Source organism: Hemiscyllium ocellatum, chromosome 32 (genome assembly GCF_020745735.1).
Source record: "Hemiscyllium ocellatum isolate sHemOce1 chromosome 32, sHemOce1.pat.X.cur, whole genome shotgun sequence".
In the NCBI taxonomy this organism is placed as follows: Eukaryota; Metazoa; Chordata; class Chondrichthyes; order Orectolobiformes; family Hemiscylliidae; genus Hemiscyllium; species Hemiscyllium ocellatum.
Window position 1 is genome coordinate 15,350,381 of NC_083432.1, and position 22,345 is coordinate 15,372,725.

Genomic DNA, 22,345 nt, shown 5'->3' on the forward strand with positions numbered 1-22,345 from the left:
ATGCAGTAATCCCATTAGCTCAGTTGGTGAATGCTGTGCATACCGAAGTCCTGGAGGAGTCTAAATCAATTCTTGAACCATAGCAAGCTAACCACAGATAGACCAACAAATGCAGCAGTTTCAATTTCCTCAATAGAGCATGAGGGGAGGATATCTGGGGTCCAAATTCTTAATTAAGAAGTATATGGACATGGATGTTGGTGGAAGATGGTTTTAGTGATAAGACTGCCCACTTTTTCATTCATTCATGGAACATGGGTGTTACTGTTTGGGCTAACATCCATTGATTATACATAGGTGCCATTGAGAAGATGGTGGTGAGCTGCTTTTTTGAACCACTACAGGTCATTTGGTGTAAACACACATACAATGGACATCCAGAATTTTGACCCAGTGACACTGAAGAAACAGTGAGGATAATGAGTAGCTTGCACGTGATGGTATCTGTTGTCCTTTGCAGATGGTAGTGGTCATGGGTTTGGAAAGCGCTGTCAAAAGAAACTTTGATGAATTTCTGCACTGCATCCTGTAGATGGTGTACACAGTGCATTGGTGATGGGAAATGTTGGTATTTGCAGATGTTGTGTCAATCAAGTGGGATGCTTTGTCCTACGTGGGTTTTTCATCACACTCCTGACTTATACCTTGTAGGTGGTGAACATGTTTTGGGGAATGAGACAGTGATTTACTTGCTGCAGGATTCCTAGCCTATTCTTCTAGCCATGGTACTTATATGGTCAACGGTGACCTCATGGATTTTGTGATAGTAGTGCCATTGAATGTCAAGGGACAACAGTTAGATTTTCTCACAGATTGCTCTAAAGAAGAGTCAGCTAGACTTGAAACGTTTGCTTGCTCTCTCTCCACAGGTGCTGTCTGACCTGCTGGGATTTCCACCATTTTTTGTTTTCAATACAGATTCCAGCATCTGCAGTCATTTGCTCCCAAATTTTCCCTTATCGCAACTGGCTTGATATGAATATTACTTATCAAATATCAGCCAAAACCTGGATATTGGGCAAGTCTTGCTGCATTTGGACAGGTCATTCCGTATTCACCACACGTCATCACCAATTTAACAATCTGTTGACACACGTGCCAAGGGTGTCCCACAGGGGTGGACAAACTAGTCTGAATTCTGAGAACAGAGTGAAATAATCATCAATAAAATCTTGGAATAGAGATAATATTGAGAGTAAGATGACCAATTCCAATTGATAGAATTGGTAGAATTGACCTCAGTGCACTAGGTTAGAAATCCAAGACCAAAAACAAAAATTGCAGCCCCAGTTCTGACTGACTATCATACCCCTGATGGAAACATGCACATATTGATACAAGTAACCTGACTGAATTTCTATCCCAAGTCAAAAAATCTTTCAAGTTTACATTTAACGTCAATGGCTGATTACCAGATTAAGAACGAAGAAGTCGTGCACATGAGACTATACCACAAAGAGTTTGCATTTGGAAAGCAACAGAATTTCAGATAAAATTTACAAAAAAAAATCCATGCACTTCACTGCACAGAGACAAAGCATTAACAAACTGCATCCTTCAATTAGCAATGGAAGTGCAGGACTTCTAACTGGATAAAGAGAGGGATCAAGAGAAATCATTACACAATGAGTCTTTTGGAATTACAGATGATGAATTTCTTTAAATGATACTGACAACCCATGACTTATTATTATCTGAAAAACATGAAAATAAATGTATTTAAGGACTTTAATTCATTTGTAATTCCTGCATGTATCATGTGCCTCAACAATTTCAACTTTAGGCATTGATATGGAAAAATATATATGAATTAAAACATGATCAGTTCTTAGCACCAAGATAGGATTAAAATGCTCAAAATATGAGAATGCCAAACCCATATTAAACATAAGTCAAAAATGTCTTCCTGACAATTGCACACACTTGCTCTCTTGCACAAACACCTCTATAACTGTGTAGCTTGCAATTCCATCCAAAATGTTTAACTTATTTCATGTTCTGATGCTGACTGACCTGCAACACTTCCAGTACTTATTATCTTTCTTAATATCACATTTCCTCAAATATACACCTCTGGCCCAAGATTAAAAAGGGGTTAGCTAGTGACCTAGAATACTGCTGGTTTCCAAAGCTACACCTGTACCACATGACATGATTTATGCATCATTACACACCCCAGTTACAATTCTGGCAGAATAAACAAGCCTTGTCAAACATCCCTCACCTACAAAGGCACACATTCAGATTATGGAGACTATCCAAGCACAGAAATCAACTGTCACATGGGCAGAACTTCAGCAACAAGACTTCAAAACTGAACAGTAAGTAGAACGGAAAGATTTTTTGTTTACATACTGCCATTGAGGCCTGGTCTGTGGAACTAAAAGTAACTGAGCAAAAAGATGTGCACGACTTGATGGTGGAAGAGTGGGACAAAGGTGTGAATTTATCTGCATTGTAGACCAGATAATGCAAGCCCCTTCAAAACTGTGTTATATATTTCAAAAGCTCATTTACTTGAGAGATGGAGAAGAGACCATAAACAGTATTTTTTCAAATAACTGGGAGATTTGGATCAGTTGTTTATTGGATTCAAGATATTAAGCATAGAATCCCTACAGTGTGAAAGCAGGTCATTATTATAGGCCCATCTGGTCCACACCGACCCTCTAAAGAATATCCCATCCCACTCCCTAACCTATCCTAGTAACCCTGCATTTCCCTAGAAAATTCACCGAACCAGCCCATCCCTGAACACTATGAGCAATTTAGCATGGCCAGTCCACTTGGCCTATGGGAGGAAACCACAGCACAGATGAAATCCACGTAGACAGACAGAATGTGTAATTTCCACACAGTCACCCAAGCGTGGAATCAAAGCCAGGTCCCTGGTGCTGTGAGGCAGCAAGGCTAACCACTGAGCCATCATACCACCCTTGATGTCAGACATTACTTAAGTTGGATTCAGCTTGTTTGAGGTTCATCCATTTAATAGAAGAAAAATGATTCAACCCAGTGTCATAGCTCATGTGATTATGTCCCCAAATATAAAAAGGATGCTGATCCATTTCATTAGGTCATTCAGCTTGAACAGAAAACTGAACTGCAGAACACTGGAAAACAACTTAGATATCAGTTAGAACAAGAGGGAACTTGAGCAGTTGAGGATAACAGTGATGCCTGGGTGGGAGAACTAGAATGGTGGAGTATTATGGAGGAGACCCGAACTGAATTGAAGCTACATGCAGCAGCAGGACTCTTACTCTGATTAGTGAGAACTGTACTGCTGTTGCTGAACAAGATCTGGACAAGAGTTTCATTGGGAAGTATGAGTCGGTTGAATAAAAACAGTGAACCAATTTGGAGAGGAGGATGACAAAGGTTCAGAGAGAAATATGAACCTAAAAATAAGAAAGGCGAATGACAGCAAAACTCAAATGAGAAATAATTAAGATAAATATTCCAGATGCAAAAAATGACAAAAATAAGCAAATTATAGAGCATATTGAATTGCCCATGAAGCATAATATCAAGCTTTAGCAAGAAAAGTACAATCAAGTCAAAATCGAGAGAGAAACATCTTCATGAAATAAGAACGTGATCAAGCAGATAAACATTCGGAACTCAAATACATGAAGCATAAGGAATGAAACAAGTTACCAGAAGCAGAAGGTCAACTTAAACAGTATGACATGGTAGCCATTTCAGACGCTGCACTAATGGGAACAAAACATTCTCGAATATAAGATCTTTAGAAAAGACAGGGAAATTGGAACAAGTTAAATGATACACTGTTTGAGCAGACTGCCAAAAGTCAAGGGACGCCTGAAGCTGCAGACCTCTGGTCAGAGTTCAGACAGAAGCAATGGTGTGGGTGGCAATGTCACTCCAATCCAGAGGGCCAGATAGTATTAAGGGGACCTTGGTTTGAATGCCATCATGACAGACCATGAAATTTGAATTGCAAAAAAATTTGGTCCATTGTCAATGGTCATTAAAAACCCATATGATTCACTAATATCATTTAGCAAAAAAAAACATCCTTACATGGTCTGGGCTACATATGACTCCAAAGATACAATAACTTAATTGACTCAACTCATTTATTGATATTAAATTTCAAAATTTGGACCATCCACCGAACGTACTTATATCAATTTATGTAGCAAAGAGGATTGATGAGGGCAGATTAATAGATGTGATCTATATGGACTTCAGTGAGGCATTCGACTAGGGTCCACATGGGAGACTGATTAGCATGGTTAGATCTCATAGAATATAGGGAAAACTAGCCATTTGGATACAGAACTGGCTCAAAAGGTAGAAGACAGAGGGTGGTGGTGGAGGGTTGTTTTCAGACTGGAGGCCTGTGACCAGTGGAGTGCCACAAGGATCAGCGCTGGGTCCTCTACTTTTTGTCATTTACATAAATGATTTGGATGCGAGCATAAGGGGTAGTTATTAAGTTTGTAGATGACACCAAAATTGGAGGTGTAGTGGACAGTGAAGAGGGTTACCTCAGATTACAACAGGATCTTGACCAGATGGGCCAATGGGCTGAGACGTTGCAGATGGCTTTTAATTCAGATAAATGCGAGGTGCGGCATTTTGGGAAAGCAAATCTTAACAGGATTTATACACTCAATGGTAAGCTCCTAGGGAGTGTTGCTGAACAAAGAAACCTTGGAGTACAGGTTCATAGCTCCTTGAAAGTGGTGTTGTAGGTAGATAGGATAGCGAAGGCAGCGTTTGATATGCTTTCCTTTATTGGTCAGAGTATTGAGTACAGGAGTTGGGAGCTCATGTTGCAGCGGTACAGAACATTAGATAGGCCACTATTGGAATATTGTGTGCAATTCCGATCTCCTTCCTATCGGAAAGATGTTGTGAAACTTGAAAGGGTTCAGAAAAGATTTACAAGGATGTTCCCAAGGTTGGAGGATTTGAGCTACAGGGAGAGGCTGAACAGGCTGGGGCTGTTTTCCCTGGAGCTTCGGGGGCTGAGGGGTGACCTTATAGAGGTTTACAAAATTATGAGGGGCATGGATAGGACAAATCGACAAAGTCTTTTCCCTGGGGTCAGGGAGTCCAGAACTAGAGGGATAGGTTTAGGGTAAGATGGGAAAGATATAAAAGAGACCTAAGGGACAACTTTTTCACGCAGAGGATGGTACGTGTATGGAATGAGCTGCCAGAGGATGTGGTGGAGGCTGGTACAATTGCAACATTTAAAAGGCATTTGGATGGGCATATGAATAGGAAGGGTTTGGAGGAATATCGGCCGGGTGCTGGCAGATGGGACTTGATTGGGTTGGGATATCTGGTCGGCATGGACAGGCATGAAAAGGGTCTGTTTCCATGCTATACATCTCGATGACTAAATATTTATTTCTTCATTACAACCTACATTCCCAGCTATTACTGTACGTTAAGTTTTGTGCATCACCCTATCAAATGTCTCCTGGTGATCCAGATACCCTATATCTACAAGACCCCCATTATCTACTTTGCTTGCTACATCTTTGAAGAATGATAGCAGGTCAGTCAAACATGATTACTCTTCATAAAATCATGTTGATTCTGAAGGATTGTGTTTTGACTTTGCAAATCAACCGTTAAAGAATCTCCAAAAAAAATTTCATAAAATACTCAGTCTTTTTAATTTCTTTTAGGTTCCTGGCAAGGTCAGCATTTGTTGCCTTCTGACCTTGAACCGAGTAGCTTACTAGGCCATCTTGGAGTGCAGTTCACCACATTTCGGTATCTGGTGTTACTTTGTCCAGTTTCTATCAACTACAGTTTCATGCTCACCAATACAAAGACAAGCTTTATTTGCCACACTTACTAATTAAATTCCATCAGTTTCTCTGGTGGCAGTTGAACCTCAACAATAACATGGGCCGCACAATAAAAAAAAAGTGACATTACCATTGTGCCGCCAACTTCCCTTCAGGGCAACAAAAAAAATCTATGAATACGAAATACAGTCTAAATTGCCCAAATCATTCTACAGCTTTCCCTCAAATCAACAGATTGGAAGCACTGGAATATTAACGGATTAGTTCCATCTTTTTGTAACATTATTGTTTTCTCTAACTTAGTGGCTCATTGGAAATGCTTATGGATAGCTTTACATTATCACAGTCCACACAGAACAGTCGCCCAGAGTGGGAGTCGAAACCGGGTCCCTGATGCTGTGAGGCAGCAGTGCTGACCACTGAGCCACCGTGCACCCATGAGTCAGTAGTTAAGAGGGCCAATGCAATGATGGCATTTATTTCAAGAGGACTTGAAACTAAAAACAGGGATGTGCTTCTGAGGCTCTATGAGGCTTTAGTCTGGCCACATTTGAAGTATTGTGCGCAGTTTTGGGTCCCATATCACTGGAAGGATGTACAGGCCCTGGAGCTTGTTCAGAGGAGATCCATAAGAATGGGCCCAGGAGTGAACAGCTTAACATATAAGGAACGTTTGAGGACTCTGAGTCTGTACTCAATGGAGTTCAGAAGGATGAAGGGGGATCTAATTGAAACTTACAGAATACTGAATGGCCTGGACAGAGTGGATGTTGGGAAGATGTTTCTGTTGGTAGAGGAGACTGGGACCCGAGGGCACAGCCGTCAAATAAAGGGAAGACCGTTTAGAACTGAGATAAGGAGAAACTTCTTCAGCCAGAAAGTGGGGAATCTATGGAATTCACTGCCACAGAAGGCTGTAGAGGCCAGGTCATTGAGTATATTTAAGATGGAGATAGAAAGGTTCTTGATTGTAAAGGAGATCAAGGGTTATGGGGAGAAAGCGGGGAAAATGGGTTGAGAAACTTATCAGCCATGATTGAATGGCAGAGCAGGCTCAATGGGCTGAATGGCCTGATTTCTGCTCCTATGACTTATGGACTGATTGGCAAGTTGAGATGCATTCTATGATGCTGAAGCCGAGTGATCAACCTACATTGCGCTGCTCCCATGTAAGATCATGGAATTGTTCCAGTGCTCAGGTCATTCAGCCCATCATGTCTGTACCAGCTCTTCAAACAAACAAACATCATTTAGTGCCAATCTATTTTCTCCCCTCTACTGTCCCAACCCCATTAAAAAAAAATAGAAGCAAGTGAAAGTGAATGCCTGGAAAAGAAACAAGAATTTTGGCTGCTACACCTATTCTATCCCTACAGGACAATACCATTTTCAGATTCTATATTACAGTTCACAGTGTAAATGGTAATCTGAAACAGCATTCAAAGAATTATTGGTAACTTAAAATTGCAGATTGAAAGCATATTGTGTTGAGGTTTTCTCCCCCAACACCAAAAATATTACCCGCAATTAATAAGGGTGGAGCATGAGCTTGCATTATTCAATGATAGGATGAGAACTGACAGGCCTTCTCTTATTCTTTTCTTAGATTTCCACCAGGTGAATGTTCCAGTGTCAAAAGGTGTGGTGCTGGAAAAGCACAGCAGGTCAGGCAGCACCCAAGGAGCAGGAGAGTCGACATTTCGGGCGTAAGCCCTAACGAAGGACGTAAGTACTGATGAAAGGCTTATACCCAAAATGTCGACTCTCCTGCTCCTCGGATGCTATCTGACCTGCTGTGCTTTTCCAGCGCAACATTTTTTGACTCTGATCTCCAGCATCTGCAGTCCTCATGAGGGGCATGGATAAGATAAGGAGACGAAGTCTTTTCCCTGGGATCGGGGAGTCCAGAACTAGAGGGCATAGGTTTAAGGTGAGAGGGGAAAGGTATAAAAGAGCCCTAAGAGGAAACTTTTTCACGCAGAGGGAGTTACATGTATGGAATGAGCCGCCAGAGGATGTGGTAGAGGCTGGTACAATTGCAAGGGTTTGGACGGATATAGGCCGGGTGCTGGCAGGTGGGACTAGATTGGGTTGGGATATCTGGTCGGCATGGACAGGTTGGACCGAAGGGTCTGTTTCCGTGCTGTACATCTCTATGCCTCTATAACTATAAATGCTCCAGAGACTGACAATTGCAATGCAAAGGTCACCACAGCATCTTTGTGGTTATCTCCATAAACCAACCATCTCCCGCATAGCGGAATTAATTCTAGCTATATTCATACAATTCCAAGAAATTTGACAAGTATCAAAGAGGGAACAGCCTCATTTGCCCCCTTTGTCTAGTGTTCTCATCGTGGTTCAATCATCTAGAATTTAACAGGACAAGAATATTCTTCTCTGTGAGAAGTCCATCATGTTCCAATGAGTAAAGAAAGAGGCTGGTAAAAGACAAGCAGTTTCCTGGCCTGTTAACTGAACAGATAAAATATAAAACCTCTAGTATGATTAGACAGTGACAATTATCTATAATATTGCACAGTAAATTAGAAAGCTGAACATGACTACAGCACCAATCCCAAATGTCCTGAGGGCTTGCTGACTCAGACGAATTATATCCCAAGTGGTTGTAGTTGCAAGCTTAACTAGGTTAAATAATGAAGTAATAGACACCTCAGCCCACTAAATCTATTTACAGGTTAGAATCCCCAACTGAACTGACACACAACAACTATACATCATACATATTCAGAATCACTCGAAAGGAAAAAGTGAACTAGTGTTAAATTTTAAACACTATGTAGTAGTTTTACTCATTTAAGCACTTTAATATCCTTATTACAATTAAAACTGCACGTGAAAGGCATTCCAAGGAAAGATTTCATACTCAAATGGCATTTGTATATTTTTTGAATGAACACACTGGCCTGAGCATTCCAGAGTTTGTTTTCTTTTGAAAATTTTGCTCTCAACCAACATGTTTAGAACAGTTTATTTGCTCATTATTTCATTGTTGTTTGCAGACCAGCATACAAAGTTGCTGTCTTACTTCTCTGCATTATAATAGTAGTTATCCTAGAAAAAGTACTTTCTTGACCATTGCGGGATGTGAGATTGAGAAAGACATTACACAAATGCACTTTTTGAATACTATAAATAACTATGTATTTGCCTAGCTGCAAATGTGCCTTTGTTCTTTTCTGCTTTGATGTTTTTACTTTTCCCAAAAGGTCTTGTGTCCTCAACATGATTTGCTCTGTTTTTTGTTTGTTCTCCCATGTTGGTGCAATCTCACTACAGTTTATTAGATTAGATTACTTACGGACCTTCGACCTACACCGACCTGCCGAAACGCAACCCACCCAGACCCATTCCCCTACACTTATCCCTTTACCTAACACTACAGGCAATTTAGCATGGCCAATTCACCTAGCCTGCACATTTTTGGAATGTGGGAGGAAACTGGAGCAGACACGGGGAGAATGGGCAAACTCCACACAGGCAGTCGCCTGAGACGGGAATTGAACCGGGTCTCTGGCGCTGTGAGGCAGCAGTGCTAACCACTGTGCCACCGTGCTGCTGCCCACGGTCAGGTTAACTATATACGGATGTACAAATATTGATAATAATTCTATGATGACTCTCGCAAACCACCACAGTAATGCTTATTCAGGTACAAGGTAACTAATTGTGAAACTTGACTTTCTAATCAATTCCACTCTTCCTCCAAATTAGCCTGACAGCCACTCTGGAGCTCCCTTCTGAATTACCCTATTGATTGTCTCAAACTTGGCCCTCAGGGGATTTGGTGATATTTCATGGATAACATGCTCCTGTTTGTGAAGTAAACTCGCTCTAACTTCAGGCAATCTCAATCAGCACTGAATAGATTTATGTAAAACCGTTCAGAAAATTGTCACTCTATCCACATAACAATAGAAATAAACAGTAGATAAACAGAAATGTCAAATTAGTAAAGTGGGGAGTTTCACCAATTTAGGGACTGAAGAGTAATGAAAACTATTTTTAATTGTAAACCAAAACACATGATGTCACAAATAATGTCAAAGTCCATCAATACATGGTTCTCCTCCCTGAGAGAGCAAACGCAAGTCAAATATTCTAAATGTGACAACCTCCTCAACAAACATTGAAGAGACAGTATAGTGAGCTTTCCTGTACATTTCATCAATGCTGAATAGTAAAATCTCCTTTTAAAGGTTTGTAATGCAAGACCATTTGTTGCATTGAAGAAAAACAGTTGCCCTTGAACAACCTGAACAGTTAATGAATGGGAACTTGGACCTCTATAAAGTAGCTTTGATGGAACAAAAAGCCAAAGGACTGCAGATGCAAGAAATCAGAAACAAAACCAAATGGCTGAAAAAAAACCTCAGCAGGTCCATCTGTGGTGACAAAAATCAACAATTCTGGTCCAGTGACCCTTCTTCAGAACTGAGCTTTCAGAGCTTTGATAGAACTGCATGTTGCAAGACTAAGAATTGCTGAAGACCAAGAAAAGCATGCTTTGCTGTCTATTTCAAAAAACAGCATCATACAGTCAGATTATTATATTCAGGCTAAAACTAATAATCAAGTTATATTGCTTTGAAATAAACATAAGATACAACGAATGCAAATAACAAGGAAACAATGAAAGTTGAATCAACGAACAGGATTTTAAAATATCATTTTTGGATCAGAATTTGACAAAAACAGGACTTGTCGATCACACAGTCGTGTGTCTCTCAACAGCATGACACACAATTAGACACTGTCAGTTAAACAAGGTGGGTTCCTACTAAATGGCAAAAAGACTTTGTTTTAAAATGAGGTGATTTATAGCTCTGCAATTTTTCTCAGGCTCAGCTAAAAAGGAGATCAATTTAATTTCCAAAGCGTCATTTCTTTGGATAGCAGATCACCTCAGATTCTTTTAAAAGATGTTGAATTTAAAAACTAATGTACTTTTCCTTTCTGTTTCTTTGCTCTCTATTGATTCAATCTTTCTTCTCATCTTATTATCTTTATTCCTGTACTTTAGTTGCCCCATCCCAGCTAACAATAAAACTAAAAACACTAATAGTTCAAGCTTGGTTGGTTCTCCCACGTGCAGAGTGGCAAAGAACCCAACCAGCTATCTTGCACTTTTATTGCCAGAGTCCCTGGTTGCTTATGGTATTGGCTAGATAAATAGTTTCAAGAGAAAAATGGATGGGAAGTAATAAACTGTTATTGTACTGAGTGGATGAGATTGTATAAAACACAAGGGCAATGTTCAACCATTTTGCAATCTTTTAAATCTGGAGATTAGATATTACCTTCAATTATCATTCAAATATTTCCTGTTTTTGTGATATAGCCTTGTGCTTTTGCACAACTGGTACTTCACTAGGCTTCTTCCTCATGTTTCAAGTTAATTTCTCAATTCTCATGAGGTCCCAAATGCCCATAGTAAATTAAATTAATCTGTAATAATATAGGTCTGAACTAAACAGACGATAATCATAAAAAAAACTCTGAGAAGGGAAGCACACACCTACCAGCATCTGTAAACAAACAGCTTATTTGCTTCACATTGATCCACTGTTGAGCCCTAATGAACAGTCCTGCGATTTTTTGCGGGGGAGAAGGGGTGATGGCCTTAAAACATTACATTGTGTCTTATTTCAGGTGCCAAATTCCTGTTTACATTTCACATTTCCAACTTGCATAGTATGTCTTTATTTCTTTACAAAAAGCGCAAACTTACCTGGATGCATTAGGTATTTAGTCTGAAACTTGCGATCAAGGAATCTTCAGCTGCAAAATTGCACAGAATGATGCACAACTAACTATTTAATTGCACGATGAAATTTATAATTCTTTCAATCATACTAATGCTTTTCTTAAACTCTCACTAGTTTGCTAGAGAATTCAAGTTTGTACCAATATAAACTGCTAACAACATTCTGTACAAATCGACATTTTGCAAAGAGAAAGTGCAGCGTTTACATCTTTTTGAATGGATTTGTGCCTAATGTTCTTAAAATAGGACCCAGTGTAACCCTTTGCACAAGTGATACTGTAGGAGCTAAGTACAAACGATTCTACAAGGAAGGCCACCTATAATTACAAAGTTCAGCCAATGACAAATTACAGTTTGACAACAATTCTTACATGTTTTCCACATTCCCTTGGGGTTCTCCAAAAATACATAAAGTGCTCAAGATAAGTACTTGCAGTTAATACATCACTCAACCACAGTACTTTCTTGTGCAAATTATTGTCTAACAGACTATGGTGCCCAATTTAGCCTTTCATAACAACTACTTTGTCTGGCTTTTAAGTCACTGCAGCAATGTGTGTCAGACACTTACTGAAAATGGTTCAGATCTCAAAACAAGAAATACAGATTGGTCCACAAAGGATATACATAAGGAATCCCAAAGTAAATGAGTCCTAACTGTTTACCATAGTTAGCCAATTATTCACAAGCTACACCCTCAAACCTTATGGCAAGCAATAGTTCAACAGATTTTATCTAAATTTAAAACCACTGCTTTCATGTTCTACTGGTCGAGTGCCAGGCAGATTGGAAAGGTCCTGATCAGACAGATCAAAATTTGAAACAATGTCCCATAAAAGAACCCAAATTATTCACACTAATTTTCTGCTAGGTATTACTTCCCCCCTACCTGACTCCTCTACACGGTGTGCAATTTAATGAAAAAGGAGACAGGCTGCTTCTGCGCGAGCTTTTATCAGCAGGAGCAGAAACGTATGCTTTGCTTATAATTCACTCAAGGAATTTTTGATTGCATCGTCATGCTGTTTCTGAAGAATTCAAAAACACTGAAAAAATAAATAAATACATGTGGAACTGCTTCTGTATACTTTATTAGCTTTTACAACATGTTGCTCAGAAATGTAATACAAAGCTGACTTGTAGTTTCATATTTCTATCTCAACATGTATTCGTGAATTAAAAATAGCTTGTCTGGTTCTCCTAATCATTGAATCAGTAAAATTGCTACCCAACATGGAAATGAACTATGCATAGACTAGGAGAGGTCCAGATTCAATTTCTGGTCTTTGTCCAATTTGTTGCCCCCTAGCACCCTGGGTTGGTGGAGAGGGGATTGAATTAGTCATAGTGCTATCAGATGGATGACTACCACACTCACCAGCCAGAGTTGTGTGCAAGTGGGTAATAAGCTCTTTTGTGTTCTTAAAATACAAGAAAACACCTGAATGCACAGCTCAAATAAAGGTGACTGCCTTGACATAAAGGTGGTTTGGGGGAGAAATAGTTTGAAGTGTGCAAAGATTGGCTTGTAAGACATTTCCAAAAAGAAAATGCGAGGGAAAGAGACAGAAATGCCAGAGCATTCTCACATCTGTGAGTAGAATCTAATACCGTCCCCAGAGATGGATTTGGTGCTTTGGGGATTGATATTTAATCAGTCAGGAGTCAACTAGATGGGGAATGTGCTGACTTTCAATTTCAGCCACGGTTAAATCCAGGGTTGAGAGCTTCACAGATCTTTTTCCTACCCAGCTGCCAATCGAGGCCTGGATTCTCTTCCTACTCTCCTGCCAATCGAGGCTAGGATGGGTCTCATCCACTGCCATGGGTATTCAACCAAAGCAGGCACAAAGCTGATTGGGCAGGAGGCCTGAGAAGCAAAGGGAGTCCTCTTCTTCAAAGAAACTCCATGCAGAATTCAGGGACACCACATGGGGTCCAAATCATAGTCACCCCTCTATCCTTGCTACCAACCCTCCTTCACTCTGCATCCTCCATTCGACTGTCATTCACATGTGATCTCAGTCACCTGGCAATCCTAGGCCTCAGATGGGCACAATGCTGGCAGAAATCATGGTGGTATCTGCTATGATATTGCTAGCCCATCAAATCCTGAAAGTTATCACTGCAGATAGCGCCTCAGGAGGGTGGGAGCTGCTACTGCACCCACCAGAGTCAGAACTCCAAAGCATCAAGAGGGGAAGGGATCTGTCCATAGCCAAGGCAAGGGGCAGTAGTCGGTGATGGCTTTCAATGAGCACCCCATCCATCTCCTGTTGTATCTCAACTTTTATGAATCAGGGTCCCTTGATCAGGCAATGAGTGTCTTTGGAACAGGAATCCTCCTGGAAGCCCATAACCAATTCCAAATGGGTTCGCATTTCAGGCTTCCGGAATGGTTCATCCCTACCCATTGCTGCGTTAATACCAGTAGTGTCAAGAGGAAGCTATGAGGTGGCAATGGAGGATCTGAATCAGCAAAAGAAATTTTGTATCATCGTTAGCCACAGGTGAGGTGCTGGAGGTTTGGAGGGTAATGAATGTTCTGTCATTATTCATGAAGGACTGCAAAGAAAAACCTGGGAACTATCAACCAGTAAGCCTAACATCTGTGGTAGGTAAGTTACTTGAGAAGATTCTAAGAGATAAAATATGCATGCATTTGCAAAGACAGGATTTGATTAGGAGTAGTCAGCAGGGCTTTGTGCAAGGGAAGTCATCCTATCAATTTTGTTAAAGTTCATTGATGAAGTGACCAGGAAGGTTGAATAGGGCAAGGCAGTAGATATAGTCGACATCGATTTCAACAAGGCCTTTGATAAGGTTCCATATGGTAGGCTGCTCTGGAAGGTTAGATTGCATGGAATCCAGGGGAAGCTGCCAAATTGGATGCACAATTGGCTTAATGGTAGAAATCAGAGAGTAATAGTGGAAGGATGCTGGTCAAACTGGAGGCCTGTGACTAGTGGAGTGCCTCAGGGTCAGTGTTGAGCCCATTACTGTTTGCTATGTCTATCAATGATTTGGACGAGAATGTACAAGGTATGATTAGTAAGTTTACAGATGACATTAAAATAGGTAGTATAGTGGACAATGAGGAAGCCAATCAGAAAATTGCAGCAAGATCTTGATCAGCTGGGGAAGTGGGCCAAGAAATGACAAATGGAGTTTTAATATAGATAAGTGTGAGGTCTTGCATTTTGAAAAGTCAAATCAAGGTAGCAGTTTCATGGTGAATGGTAGGGCTTAAGGAGTGTAGGGTTGTGCAACAGAGGGACTTTGGAGTTCAGGTGCAAGGTCCTCAAAGTGGAGTCACAGGTGGACGGGGCAGTTAAGGCAACTTTTGGCACACTGGCCTTCATCAGTCAGGGCATTGAGTATAGACATGTGGGTGGCACGGTGGCTCAGTGGTTAGCACTGCTGCCTCACAGCATCAGAGACCCAGGTTCAATTCCCACTTCAGGCAACTATTGGTGTGGGTTTCCTCCGGGTGCTCCGGTTTCCTCCCGCAGTCCAAAAATGTGCAGGTTAGGTGAATTGGCCATGCTAAGTTGCCCGTAGTGTTAGGTGACAGAGTAAATATAAGGGAATGGGTCTGGTGGGTTGCTCTTCGGAGGGTCAGTGTGGACTTGTTTCCACATTGTAAGTAATCTAATCTAATCAAAGTTATGTTGCAGTTGTACAGGATGCTGGTGAGATTGGTCACCTTGCAATAGGGAGAATGTTATTAAACTGGAAAGAGTGCAGAAGAAATTTACTAGGACTCTCTGGTCTGAGTTACAGGGAGAGGTTGGACAAGCAAGGATCTTTTAGCTTTGGAGTGTAGGAGACTGAGGGGGTATCTTATAGAAAGTGAATATAAGATCATGAGAGGCATAGATCAGGTGAATGCACACAGTCTTTTTCCCATGATTGGACGAGAGGACCTCAGTTTAGGGTTAGAGGGAAAAGAATAGAAGCCAACCTGAGGGGCAACTTTTTTATACAGAGGGTGGTACATATGTGGAATGAGCTTAGCAAGTTTTGAAAAGCTCAGGTTGAGGTTCTGGATGTCAGTTTACTCGTTGAGCTGGGAGATTCATTTCTAGATGCTTCGTCACCCTACCAGGTAATATCTTCATTGGGCCTCAGGCGAAGCACTGTACATGATTCCTGCTTTCTATTTATATGTTTGGATTGGTGATGTCATTTCCTGTTCTTTTTCTCAAGTGGTTGTCGATGTGGTCTAACTCGATATGTTTGTTGATGGTGTTCCAGTTGGAATGTCATGCTTCTAGGAATTCTTTTACATGTCTCTCTTTGGACAAGCCAAACAGACACGCACAAGAATTCCTAGAAGCATGGCATTCCAACTGGAACTCTATCAACAAGCACATTGAGTTAGACTCCATCTACTATTCTCTGAGAAAGAGAACAAGAAATAACATCACGAACCCAAACATATAAATTGGAAAGCAGGAATCATGTACAGCGCTTCGCCTGAGGCCCACTGAAGATGTTACCCTAGTAGGGTGACAAAGCATTTGGAAATGAATCTCCCAGCTCAGCGAGCAACCTACATCCAGATGGAGTGAGCTGCCAGTGAAAGCGGTTGAGGTGGGTGCATTAGCAAAATTTAAAAAGGTATTTGAACAAATACACAGATAGGAAAGGTTAGGAGGATATGGGCCAAGTGCAGCAGTTAGCATGGATGGACATTTTGGTCAGCATGGACCAATTTGGGTCAAAGGGCCTGTCTCTGTGCTGTAGAACTGATTATTGAGAGTTCTATTGTCCAAGCCTACATTCACTTGACCATTGAGGAGTCTGGAGGTAAACTATCATGAAGTCTCTCAACTGAAACATTAAATCTACTTGCAGTTTCAAACAAGGAAGGACATAAACCCTTAGAACAGAAGATTTTCATTCTTCCCATGTCTTATTCTCATAAAAAAACAGTCATAACACCATGATGCATAGGAATAAGACCATTCTGCCAATGGAGTCCATGTTATTAAAAATAGCAAACACTGGAAATACTCACCATTTAATGAACCTTTCAGAAAAAGCTCCAAATGCAAGAAGCTTAAAGCAAGCTCAGATTGGGGACGGGGGATGTGGTGCAGACAGAATCTGAAGAAAGAGAGAAGGAGAGACAATGCAGAAAAGAAAGAAAGAAAAAGAGGGCCTGTCATAGGGTAAACTGCTGATGGTTTAGTTGCAAGATCACCAAATAAAGTTCAAGGAGACTTGAACTGGTCCAATCATTCCAGTGGTTTAGCACTAAATTGGAGATCAAGGAAGAAAAGACTTGAATTTATACACTGCCTTTCGTTTTCACAACATCCCAAAGCATTTTACAGCCAGAATACTTCTGAAATTTAATTATTGTTATGTTGCAAGAAATACAGCAGGCAATTTGCAAGATAATGACCAGACAGTGCAGATTGATGTCTGTTCAGGGATAAATATGAAACAGGACACTCGCTTACTTCCTTGGGTTAATGTTTCATTTGAGAGACAAAGCTGTTCTGGTGTGCTAGTCTGGATTGATGCACTCAAGACTCTGGATAGGCACCTGAACCCACAAACTTTATGATTCAAAGGTAAGACTGTTACCAATGAATTCAATTTTGTTCCAAAAGGTAGCTCTAAATAACAATGGGCAAAATAAAATATATTACAGAACAAAATGTCTATTTAAAACAAAAACATATAAAACAAGTTTCTCAATTGTAGGCTACTTGTTTGCTGTAATAGCAATAACTATTGAAGTTTATTGACAGTATTAAAACATTGCTCCACGTGTCCAATTACCAAGCATTAAGTGTAGTTGGCTACTAAATTCACAGAAGGGATTAGCACCAATTATAGCATTTCTTGGAACCAAATCAAAATAAATCTAAAATGTTGGCTACAAATCTGAATATCATAACCTCAAAGTATGTTTTGCATAAAAAGGGAGAGATTAAATGCTACAATTGAGCCACAGCCTAAATTCAAGAGGTTGAGCTGGTGAACAAACCTTGTTCAAGAATAGAAACTTTACCTACACTTTTTTTCTGTGGCCTAAGTCTAGAAATACAAAAGCAGCAAGTTTCTCCTCTTGATATTCACATGCTGCAGAATATCAAAGGTGGGATGAATATAATTCAAGAATACTTTCAAACTGAAGATGATCTTATAGTGTTTTGGTTTGTAGTGTGTCAGTGAACTATTTGGAGCAGTGATTTCAGGACTGATTCCTAATCTGTCCTGAGCTCAGTGACTAAACAGTAATTGTGCTGAAGTTAACTTCAGCACCCTACATTATGGTGGGAATCATTAGTCGATAACCCCAAATAAGAAATGCAGATGTATAACATACCAATCAGGATAAAAATGAACACAACTGATACTCACCTTGGTAAAACAATTTGCTAACACTGATCAACTTGACACATACAGGCATATAGACCAAATATTGCTTAAAAGGATTCATTGGAATACTTTTAAAAATAATAAGTAACAAAATGCAATAAGATCCTCTCCTATCTCCTCTCCTACTTGTGTTAAAGTAACTTAATAAAATAATTCAACGTATATAGGAACACAGGGAGCAAAGTCCTCATCAGCCAAGATAACTAAATTAAAAATTTTAAAATCACACAACACCAGATTATAGTCCAACAGGTTTAATTGGAAGCACACTAGCTTTCGAAGCGACGCTCCTTCATCAGGTGACGATCACCTGATGAAGGACCGTCGCTCCGAAAGCTAGTTTGCTTCCAATTAGACCTGTTGGACTATAACCTGGTGTTGTGTGATTTTTAACTTTGTACACCCCAGTCCAACACCGGCATCTCCAAATCATAAATTAAGAATGCATCAATGATCAGAATCTATTTAGATACTCAAACTGCCTTTCAATAAAATTGCTAGAATGATATTGTTAGGAGCCAAATTGAAAAGCAAAGCAGAAATCTGAACTGAATTTCAACAGAATTCATTTTTGGGGTAAAATTTATAATGGAGAGTTTTATTTCTGTTTATTCACCATCATATTTTCCCTGGGATGAGCAAGTCCAGAACTAGAGGGCATACGTTTAGGCTGGGGGGAAAGATTTAAAAGGGACCTAAGGAGCAACGTTTTCATGCAGAAGGTGGTTCTTGTATGGAATGAGCTGCCACAGGAAGTGGTGGAGGCTGGTACAATATCAATATTTAAAATACATCTGGATGGGTATATGAATAGGAACGGTTTAGAGGGATATGAGCCAAATGCTGGCATATTGGACTAGATTAATTTAGGATATCTGGTCAGCATGGCCAGGTTGGATCAAAGGGTCTGTTTCCATACTGTACAACTCTATGATTCTAGCGTAGAACTGATGTGGAGATCAAATCACAAATCATTGATGCTGCATTTATACTGTTCTTTTAATTTAGATTTTGGGAGCCCATCAACCGTGAACCTATTCCTGTTATGTATGCTGTTATTTTCGTTTTCCATAGCCTAGTAGTAGACATGGGTTAGACCAGGTCCAATTGCCTGCTGTTGGGTTATAGAAACAGCACAACTATCAGGAGCCAGATCCCAAATAACAGGCTGTCTAAATTCAACTTGAGAAGAAGTGATTCCATATCAAACATCTCAAAGTACTGAGCACACAATGAACAGTTTTAAAGTGCAATTTACAATTGTGCAGGCAATCCCTAAATCCTTTTGACTTCACAACATGGGTTGACAAGACATGCAAGCATTTTAAAAAAACTATACTGACGTACAATGTACAATTTTGTAGCAAACTTCTCTCCTCCATGCCACAGGACACAAAGGCACACAGCAATTATGGCTGCCAGAATGAAACAATCAACCATTTGTGGTGTGATACAATTCATAGTCACAAAACAGAGTACAGTCAACTTGGAGTGTGGCTGGACAATTAAAAAAACACAAATCTTGAATACTCAACTCCTCCATTGTGCTAGTCTTGTAACACACGCGTAATCATCCTCTGTTGTTCAGAATGTGAATGCACGCAATTTTAAAGTAATCAGCCAAGCTAGGAGTTCAATTCCAACAGTAACGTCTAAAATACTCTTCAAAGAATCATGGGACATAGGAGGTTGCCATTTAGCCCTCCATTCCTGTACTGATTCTCAGAAATTACACTCCTCATCCCAATCCCCACTATTTCCCCATAGTTTTCTTTCAAGATTATATTAAGTTACAACTTGAACATTGCTGTTGCTTCTGCTGCATTTCAGGTAACAGATCATAATTTACTGAGAACAATAATTGAAATATTGCCTTGTAGTTGCCTAAATGCACACAGTGCAAGGGGTGGTACAATCATATCCATATGAATGTATATATGTACATGCATAGATATAATGAATGTATACTTAGTGGTTAGACATTAGAGAAATGTATTTGATTTAGGCTTTGTAAGAGTGGGGGAGATAAATCCATCACAAAAGAAATTTGGATTGTCAGCAAGAATAAGGCAGACATATCCTCCTCACCAACACCACCTCCCAGGCTATGTCAATCCCCATCATTGCTCCACATTAAAAGAGACAGTTCAGAGGGCAGCTCTGCAATAAAATTAGATTTTAACAATCGTAGTGACGTTACCTGCCATACAATATGCTCCACATACAATGGGGCAGACATCACTTTCGCCTATATGATGGAGCAGAACACCGCTGTACAAGTAAGGCTCATGGAATGAAACAAAAAGCAACACTTGACAAGTTTTTACCTCCAATATCATGACTCCAAAAAACTGTTTGCGCCGCCAGGGTTGTATTCTAACATCCAGTACAAGAAGTTTCAGTTTCCCCAGATGTAAATGGACAGGTAATGTTAGATTAATTCCCCCCGCCCCCAGGGAAACCTTCCACCAAATCGGTGAGTTTACTAGGAATTTCCTTTGCTTTGACATGTTACACAGTCGAACACAGCCTCTATCCCCAGCATCTTTCTCCTCGTTTTAAATCTCATTCATTTCCTTCTTTTTCTAACACATGATCCAAGTTCAGGGAAGGGAAAAGGGGGCGTCTCTTCTTTCTCTTAACCTTCCCTTACCTCAGTTTCAGGTTGGCCATGAATTCTCTCATGCTGACGGTGTCCAGGAGAACAAAGTCTGCCTTCCCGAACTCCAGGCTTTCCTGCTCCGCCATGGTTTCCCCCTGTGTCTCTCCGGACCGGCAGAGAGAGAGAGAGAGAGAGAAACAGAAGATAGAAGAGACTCTCTTTCTTTAGCCTGAACCCCGACTCTTTCTTTCTTTCTCTCCCTCTCTCACTTTAACCCCGCACACAGGTTTCCTTTGGATTTAGCAGTATATTTTTCTTCCTTCCGATGCAGTGATGTTAGTGAAGCTTTCCGTCTGGATTATGTTCCTCTCTCTTTCTTTCTTCCTTCCTTTCTTTCCCTCCCTCACTCACTCACTATCACCTTCCTTTACTCCGACCCAAACTGCAGCCAACTCTCCGCAGCCGCACCTCACCTGGGCGAGAATTGTCAGCGCGGAAGGCGGGCGCGCTCCCGAGGCAGGGCGCGTCACCCTGGCTTTGGAGGGGGCGGGAACGCGCCTGCCGGCTGGCCGTCCGGGCAGGGCGCGCGCCTCCTTCGCCGAGTGGGCGGGGCTTGGTTCCCCTTAGCCCCGCCCCCTCCCCTCACGCGTTCCCACCTGGTGCTCAGGTGAGGAGGCGGCTGTCTGACTGTCAGGTACACTCAGGGGCTAAAGATGATTCACCGTTTAAACTTTACTGCATTGTCTGAGCTGAGCTGTCACTTTTTTTTCATAAGTTATCTCGAGAATGCAACTCAAAAGAATTTCTGGGATTTACATTTTAATGATCTGAAACCTGTAACCCATTCTAAAAGATGAAAGACTTAACAGCAATCTTGGTCTGTGTGAAGGGTGATGAAGGGCTTTTACCTGAAACATCAATTTTCCTGCTCCTCCATGCTGCCTGACCTCCTGTGCTTTTCCAGCACCACTCTAATCTAGACCCCAGCAATCTAGGTATGTTCAATATATTGTTTCAGTTGCATTACACTATATATTACTGTTAATTCTGTCTTATGATCCTGCTCCACAGCTACCTGTTGAAGGAGTAGTGCTCTGAAAGCTAGTACTTCCAAATAAACCTATTGGACTATAACCTGGTGTTATGTGATTTTTAACTTTGTCCACCCCAGTCCAACACTGACACCTCCACATCATGGCTTTTTAAACCAAGTCATCTTTAGCATGGTGGCTCAATTCAACAATTCACATTTATTATAATGCCTTTAACGGGCAGAATGGGCCACTTCTTCCACCTCTTTTGGATTCACCAGGATGTTGCCAGGGTTGCAGCATTTTGACCCAGAAGTAAGGCTGGATAAGTTGGGTTGTTTTGTTGGAGCAGACATGTGTAAAGAAGACATGATGGAAGTGCATTAAGGTTATGAGGGGCACAGACAGGATCAGTAGAAACCAGCTGTTCTCCCCATTGAAGGGTCAATAAGAAGTGGGCATATTTTAAAATGAAAAACAGGAGGTTTAGAGAGGATTTGAGGAAGCATTTTTTTCACCTAAATGGCATAGGGATCTGCAATACACTCTGTGAGAGGATAGTTGAGGTGGGAAACCTCAAAGCTTTAAAAAGTACCTGGGTGAGCACTTGAAGTATTATAACATTTAAAGCAGCCGGCCCAGTTTAGAAAAGTGAGTCTAGTGTATGCTTTCTGTGATTTTTCTGGATGACCTTCAGAGATAGAAGTCACATAACTGAAGCAGTAAA

General features: G+C 40.7%; 1 protein-coding gene across 1 annotated transcript in view; it reads right to left on the bottom strand.

Annotated features, from left to right (window-relative positions):
* The window catches only part of myo1d (myosin 1D), a 549,120-nt gene extending 528,022 nt beyond the window's left edge, over nucleotides 1–21,098 (bottom strand). Inside the window, exon 1 of the mRNA XM_060849058.1 lies at nucleotides 20,639–21,098. Within this exon, the coding sequence (XP_060705041.1) occupies nucleotides 20,639–20,733 (95 nt within the window). The 5' untranslated portion in view covers nucleotides 20,734–21,098. The remainder of the gene's footprint in view (nucleotides 1–20,638) is intronic.
* Nucleotides 21,099–22,345: the final 1,247 nt, after the last annotated feature.